Raw genomic sequence first — 7446 nt, 5'->3', positions numbered from 1 at the left:
TCGTGCACACAGGGGATGTCGTGCACGGAAACATCATCCCTTAGGATGAGCAGGCGCTCGCCCAGCAAACCAAACTGGTGAAGCAGGCAACAGGAGTGGCTGGATTTTCCTCCAGGGCCAGGGTTTTAACTAGAAGCCAGGTATGGCTGCAGTGCTGAAGCAGGAGGAAAGCCTGGATCGTGTCAGGAGGCAGCACGGAGGCGGGTGGCTGCGTGGTGGATTAGTGCAACTTCATTTTTTTCTGATAAAAAAATGATAAAAAAAGGGAATTAATGAGCCTGGACAGCTGGCGGGGCTGGGGTTACTGAGGGCAGTTGGGAGAGGAGTTAAAAATAGCAGGAAGGCCCAAGTGGAAAGTTTCTGTAACATCACAAGTCAGGCATTCGGTGCTTGCCTGCTCTGACAGGCGGGAGCCTGTGCCAGAGCCCGCTCTGTGTCCCACAGCCGTTTCCCACTGGCCTCCCAGCAACTTTTCACACAGCTTCACCAGCACTTCATTTATTTGAATTAACCCCTCGGTTCCAGACACTGGATTTGCTTCTTGGAAGAGAAAAATAAGATACAGGCTGTGCTCAGCCTGGAAGGGTGCATAGGAGCCCAGACCCTGCCGGCCCTCCTTGGGTGTGTGGCGCTGGGAGGAGCTGTGACCCCCTGTGTGTCCATTCCCAGCTGCATTTCAGTTTCCCCTCTGTAAAAATCCTCTTGCTGCAAGGGAACCTGGGTGGATTTCAGCAGCAGCTCCAGCCCTGCGCTGGGGCCACTCTCTGGGCACACAATTTGTCCTGGATGGAGATGGATGAGTGCAGCGCTGAGTAAGCCCAGCTCGATGCGCTTGTCCTCCCTCTGCGAGAAAGCAGATGTACCTGGCTGCTGCAATGGGCTTTCTCTGCTTCTGTTTGTCTTTGGGGACTGGCAGTGTGGGACGGCTAATTGCATTCCTTCTCCCTCTCCGAGCCCCAGGGGCCACATCTGGCTCTGCCTCTCTGGGGAGGCCAGTAAGTCTCAGGCTCTGTTGCAAGCATGAGCTCAGAAAGGGCTGCGGAGCCTGGTGAGGGCTCAGAGCTGGTTTCTTGTGCGGGCAGAGGGGTCAGTGGCCAGGGCAGACCATGGAGGGTGAACTGAGGAGCAGGATAGCGCTGGGTGAGCTGGAGGCCAGGCTGGGCTTTGGGTCCTGCAGAACAGGGGCTGGGCACAGCCTTCATCCCACTTTAAAGGGTTCCCCCTGTTCCCCCTTTGCGTTGTCCTATGTCCCAGAACAAGCGTCGGGCCCTCCCTGCTGAAAACCAGTACTGGACCAGTTAGGATGAGAGGAGATGGCCTCAAGTTGAACCAGGAGAAGTTTAGATTGGATGTGAGAAAAAAAAAATCTTTCCTGAAAGAGCCCTGGTTTAGCGGGCACGGTGGGGCTGGGCTGATGGTCGGAGTGGACGAGCTTAGAGGTCTTTTCCAACCTGAATGATTCTGTGATTCTATGAACACAAGAAGTGACAGAGCTGACACAGGGCAGGCTTCCCTCTGCCCGCCACGTGCCCTCTGGTGGGGGCTGCTCTTGTGCAGGGAACAGGACCCTCTGAGTTCCAGGTGGGCTGCCAAGAGCACCTGAGCCATCACCCACTGCCCGCCCTGACCACACCGGAGCTTCTCCTTCTCCCTGCACCAAACCAACCAGAGCGTGGTGGCTCGTTCCTGCTCTTTGCTTTGCTGTTCCTGACTCTCCTCTCTCTCTTGGTTGCCTGTTGAGTACTGGGATGGTCCCCAGCCTCCATGCCGAGGAGACACCACACCTCTGATGCTCTGCGAGGCTCCACTCGCAGCCCCTTGCCCAGCGCAGGCTTGGATGAGGTGCTGAGCCACGGTGCCCTTTACCATCAGCACTTCCCATCCCACAGGGACTCACTGCTGTGGTTTTAAGGTGCACAAAGGTGTTGCCATCGTCCCTGGCCATGGGCTGTGCTGCACTCAGGGGCTGCAACCCCTTGGAAGGAGCATGGGATGAGCCTGGTGATCGCAGCTCCTGGGACACAATGTCCGTGTTTACAGCCTGACCGTCCCCTTCGTGCCATCGCAATAACGCCAGAGGGGTTGAAGCCAAAAGGGGCTTCTCTGCTGCAGTGATCTGGCCATGAGGGGTATCCTGGCCAGGGTGCCACCAGCCCCTGCCAGCGCATCCCAGTGCCGGCTGGACTGGTGTCCCAGCATGGGGTCACACCGGTGCTGGTGCGGTTTGGTGCAGCGTCAGCAGCTCCAGGCCAAACAAGGGGTTTGAATAAACCAGTTCTCGTTCTCAGCCGTGCCAAGCGAACCTCTGACTCTGCTTCCCATCACTGTCTTTGGCGATGGCACTGAGGGCTCCCGGGGAAGCACAGCTGGACCGGGCACCGGGCACCGCCACCACAGGATGGAGCCAGACCCGAGCAGGAGGACTCTGGCCGTGGGGCTTGCGGGGGGACCAGGGGGATCGGGCAGGAGCCCCCTTGTGCTGCTCCCCGGTCCCGGTGGGACCCGCCGTTCCCGGGTACCGGGAGCCCCGCAGGGACCTCGGGGACCGGACAGCGCGGCCGGGGCTGAGCCCGGCGGGGGAGGGACCGGCTCCTCCTCCCGGGATTTAAAGCCCGGGCAGGGCGGCAGCGAGCCTGTCCCGGGACAAGCTGTGCCCGAGCTCCCACCGGCTGGGACGGGCACCGGGAGAGGCACCGGGAGCAGCACCGGGAGGAGAACCGGATCCCCACAGGGCGGCTTCGCTGCCGATGACCCTGAACAGGCAGTACGAGAGCCGGAGCCCGGTGGGAAGGAGGGCGAGCACCCCGCTGCCGCACCCCGAGCCCGGGCGCCTCGACACTGTCGCCAGCGGCTGCTCCGGCTCCGGGAAGCCACTCTACCGCGTGGTGCTGCTGGGCGACCCTGGCGTGGGCAAGACCACCTTGGCCAACCTCTTTGCCGGCGTCCAGGAGCGGGACCTGCTGGAGCAGCACGGAGGTGGGTGCATGGCTGGGACCCCTCTGTGGCAGGGCTACCACCGCGGCAGGGGAGGTGGTGAGGAGGGACCTGTGATGGGAAAAACCCATGGGCAAGGCAAAGAGGAGCCCGGTGCCCATGCCGCGCCAACCAGACTCCCGGTGTCTTGCAGACGCTGCGTACGAGTGCACGCTGTCCGTGGATGGCGAGGAGACCGAGCTGCTGGTGATGGACACCTGGGAGCCAGAGCAGAGGGTACGGCGGGGCTGGGTGCTGTGGGAGCCCATGCTGATCGCGGGTTGGGTGAGCTGGGATGTGCCAGGGAACACTGTACGGGCACAGCTACTGCTTTGGGGCCTCCGAGAGCTGGGAAGGCATCCCTGGGGCTTTCCCACCCCAGTGTCCAGAGCTCGTCACCCTTGCTGGAGAGTGGGATGCACACACTGGGCAAGGCAAAGACCGGGGTCCTGTTTGTGAATGGCTCTTTGCCCACCTCCCCCTGGCACAAAAGGCTGCCCACTGTGTTCTCACTGGTGAGGGCTCTCATGGTGAGGCACCACAAGCATCGGAGCAGTCCTGCGAGTGCAGAGTGTCCCTCATACGAAAGGCAGGCGGAAGGAAGGGGCTGCGGAGACGCAGTGCAATGCCAGCTCACAAATCCACGTGAGGTGGTGCCATCAGCCAGGACACATGCTTTAGCAGGCAGAGCCATGGTCTGGGAATCCTGGCATGGGGCATTCCCTCCGCCTGGCGCATGGAGGCAGCTCCTGGGGAGAAATGTCAGTGCTGTCGTCACTGCCTCCCTCAGAATGCCCCTTTGTCTCCCTCCACACCAGGGTCTGCTGTTCCTGCAGGTTCTGCCGGGCAGTGAACAGTCCCCAGGAGTGGGGACGGAGCTGGTGCCCGGTTGTGAATGTGGGCACAACACCCGTGTGAGCTTGGGCTGCAGTTTGCATGTGCGGCTGTGCTCCCCAGGGATGCCCCAGCACTTCAACACCCCAACAACGGCCCTGGAGTTCCACTGCCACTGAATCCCAGCATGGACCAGTACATGGTTCACACGGGGCACATGATGCCAGCATCACGTGGCCAAGAGTGGCTCCAGGAGGTGCAGCCTCAGCCCCTCAAACTGAGGTGGGCCCACAGCCCAGATTTCTTCCTGATAGAGGAGGAAACTCTCAAGCACTCCCCAAAGCCAGGAGCTTTTAATTTGCACTTTACTGACTGGGCCTCCTGCCTGCTGCCCATGGGATGGGGGCTGTTGGGGTGGGCTGGCAGGTCCCATGGTGCCAGGGTGCTCTGCCATCCCTCGGGAGTGACCGGGGCTGCCACTAGCCCCTGTGGTGCAATGACATCTTGTTGTATGTGTGACAGGGCAAGGAGAGCTCACGCCACAGCCGGTGCCTTCAGGTAGGGAACGCCTACGTCATTGTCTACTCCATCACCGACCGGAGCAGCTTTGAGAGCGCCTCAGAGCTGCGCATCCAGCTGCGCCGCGCACGACAGGCCGAGGACATTCCCGTCATCCTGGTGGGGAACAAAAGTGACCTTGTACGGTGCCGCGAGGTCTCTGTCGAAGGTGAGTGGTGCGCGGGCTCCCGGCCCAGATCTCCCCTCACCCTTGGCCATGCAGCTGCTGCTCCACGTGCAGCAGTGCCCGTGCCCCGGTGCCCGGGGTGCCAGCGGGGCTGTGCCCCCTCTCCTCCCTTCCCTTCCAGAGGGCCGTGCCTGCGCCGGGGTATTCGACTGCAAGTTCATTGAGACATCGGCAGCTCTGCAGCACAACGTGGACGAGCTCTTCGAGGGGGTGGTGCGTCAGATCCGCCTGCGCCGCGGAGGCAAGGAAGTCCCTGCGTGCTCTGTGCCCAGCCAGAAGCGCAAGGACAGCCTCACCAAGAGAGCTCGGCGCTTCCTTGACAGGCTGGTGGCCAGGAACAGCAGTGAAGTTGCCCTCAAAGCCCGCTCCAAATCCTGCCATGACCTGTCCGTGCTCTGAGATCCTCTCTGCCCTCCATGCACGCAGACTGACTCTCCTCTCTGCCAGCAGGGTGGCCGGCAGCTCTGCAGAGACTCCGGACAGGGCTGGAATGATGCTGAGGACACGCAGCTGGTTTAACTGGTGCTGGGGGATGCCCAGGGTCCTCTGGATCCGGCTGCTTCCTCTCCGGCAGAAGGGAACAAATGGGGTTGGGTCTTCTGGGCTGCACCTATGGAGCAGGGGATGGGACAGGCGCCTGTGCTTGGGATGGTGGGATCCTGGCTTGCAGAGGGTCCAGGAGACCTGGAGGTGAGGAGTGACCATGCCCCGATGCATGGTTCCCTGCAGGGCTGGAGCCACTCTGGAGGTTGCTGGGAGTGGGGCCGGTCCTGCTCGTGGTGCCCATCCTTCACCGGGCAGCAAGGACAGACGAGTGCATCCTCTCGGTGTCCGCCTGGAGGGCAGTGCTGGAACCTGGCTGGGGAGAGGGGCTGGTGAAGCAGCAGCGGCATCGCCGGACACCCCCAGCCTCTCCTCACCATCACCACGCCAGGGCTTTGTGCCATGTCTCCCTGGCACCAATGCCTCTTGGACTGAGGCTGTTCTGTACTGGTGCAAGGGGAAAACCCTCGCTCTGCAAAATAAACCCCACCAGGGAGGTGCTGGTCTCTGCTGGGTCCCTGCCGGGTCCCTGCCGCGGGGAGCCGTGTGCTGGGGCTGCGGGGCCAGGCTCAGTTCCTCGCTCCTGCCTCCTGCTCCAGCTGCACCAGAGCAATCTCAGGGCTGGGAGAGCTTTTGCCCACCCTCGACAGAAGTCTCTGTTCCTCACCCAGCAGTCACAACATTGTCCCCTGCGATGACAAAAGTCCCCAACCTTCCCTGCACCTCCCAGCTCCAAAAAATCCCCTGGGAAGGGCTGAGCTGTGCCGAGATGTGGGTCTCGAACCCCTGTGCGCCATGGGAGCAGCAGCTGGGGCAGGGACCCGGGGGCTTGGTGGCTTCCAGTGTCCCAGGACGGGGCAGGGAAGTGGGACCAGAGCGGCACAGCACCATCTGCAGCGTGACACAGCCAGGAAGGGACGTGCTTGGCTGCAGCAAGCAGCGAGTGACCCCGGGCACCCCTGGGGAGGCGATGCTGGAGCTGCCGGTCGGTTTTAGGCTGTGGTGCCAGTGAGCAGCTGGGATGCTACGGGACAGCCCGGGCCCCACGCCAGCGAGGGTCAGCGGTGCCCTCCTGCCTCCCGGGGCAGGTCGGGAGTTTCCACTTGCTCTGCAGCCCGAGCATGGGGAGCCGCGGTGCAGCTGGAGAGGGGTCACCGGCACAAAGGGGACATTGGGATGGATCCTCATGGGAGAACAGTCTCTCCATGGGTACAAACCCCAGTGATGGCTTCTCTCTGCCAGCTCTGTCCCCAGAACTGGGAAGCCTGCTCAGACTTTCCTCCTCTGCGCCGCCCCGCTGGTCACCATGGCGTGGTTACTCTGATGGGCCCCTGGAGTTCCCTGCAACCCCGATCCTGGTGCTGCTGGATGTGATCCTGCGACGCTTCCCACGTGTGCGGCGGGGGGGCTGCGGTGTGGAAAGTTGGCAGCCAGTGGAGAGGGGAGTGGAAAGAATGAGCTCAAACCCTTAAAAATGCAGCCGTGCTGGAGAGTGGGAGGAGAGGCCAAGAGGGGCCAAGGCGAGGCACTGGGAATCGAGGGAGGAAGAAAGGAGGAGAGTCCTGAGTGCCGGTCTCCTCCAGCCCCTCAGCGATCTCCAAAGAGCCCCCGGTCCCCCCCTGTCTGCCGACAGCCCCGAGGGGTTGGTGCCCACAGCCGCCCTGGTGTGCAAGGGTTCATCTTCTCATGAACAGCAGCCAAGGAAAGCCAAGGGGAGGAGGGAGGCGGCTGCCTGGACATGAGCAGGATGAGTCCTTGCTCCCACAAGATGGTGTGGGCAGAGATGTTTGGGGTTCTGGTTTAACCACCCACTGAAAGGCAAAGAGCTGCTCCCTCCCTGCCTCCCTTTGCTTTGTGGTCCCCCCAGCTCAGGGCCAAACGATTCCATGATTCTAAGAAAGACATTGAGGGACTGGAGCGTATCTGGAGAAGGGAGTGGAGCTGGGGAAGGAGCTGGAGCCCAGGGGTTCTGGGAGCAGCTGAGAGACCTGGGGCTGTTTAGGTGGTGGTGAGGTGGATGCTGGGCTCTTCTCCCGATTAACAAGTGATAGGATGAGAAGAAACAGCCTCAAGTTGTGCTGGGGAGGATTAGGCTGGATATTAGGAAATATTCCATCACGGAAAGGCTGTCAGGCACTGGCAGAGGCTGCTCGGGGCAGTGGTGGTGTCCCTGTCCTTGGAGAGGCTTAAAAGCCATGTGGATGTGATGCTCAGGGACAGGGTTTGGCTTTGGGGTGTGTTGGGTTTATGGTTGGACTCGATGAGTTTAAAGCTCTTTTCTGACCGAATGATTCCATGGGGATAGGGTTTGGATAGGATGGGGCTGGGATGGGTTGGGGATTGGAATAGGG

General features: G+C 61.5%; 1 protein-coding gene across 1 annotated transcript; it reads left to right on the top strand.

Moving 5' to 3' along the window:
- The first annotated feature begins 2586 nt into the window (after nucleotides 1-2586).
- Nucleotides 2587-5792, top strand: REM1 (RRAD and GEM like GTPase 1). Its single transcript, XM_009562721.2, has 4 exons — nucleotides 2587-2976; nucleotides 3128-3210; nucleotides 4330-4534; nucleotides 4674-5792. Exons 1-4 carry the CDS (start codon nucleotides 2748-2750, stop codon nucleotides 4949-4951), a joined length of 795 nt encoding a protein of 264 aa, XP_009561016.2. The 5' UTR covers nucleotides 2587-2747; the 3' UTR covers nucleotides 4952-5792.
- Nucleotides 5793-7446: the final 1654 nt, after the last annotated feature.

The sequence above is a fragment of the Cuculus canorus genome, chromosome 16 (assembly GCF_017976375.1).
Source record: "Cuculus canorus isolate bCucCan1 chromosome 16, bCucCan1.pri, whole genome shotgun sequence".
Classification (NCBI taxonomy): domain Eukaryota; kingdom Metazoa; phylum Chordata; class Aves; order Cuculiformes; family Cuculidae; genus Cuculus; species Cuculus canorus.
The sequence above is the reverse complement of the archived record's forward strand: the minus strand, read 5'-3'. Positions and strand labels throughout refer to the sequence as shown.

Coding starts and splice junctions, on each gene's coding strand:
- REM1 (XM_009562721.2), top strand. CDS start 2,748: ATGACCCTGAACAGGCAGTACGAGAGCCGGAGCCCGGTGGGAAGGAGG. Junction 2,977..3,127: donor CCTGCTGGAGCAGCACGGAG/GTGGGTGCATGG, acceptor GGTGTCTTGCAG/ACGCTGCGTACGAGTGCACG. Junction 3,211..4,329: donor CCTGGGAGCCAGAGCAGAGG/GTACGGCGGGGC, acceptor TATGTGTGACAG/GGCAAGGAGAGCTCACGCCA.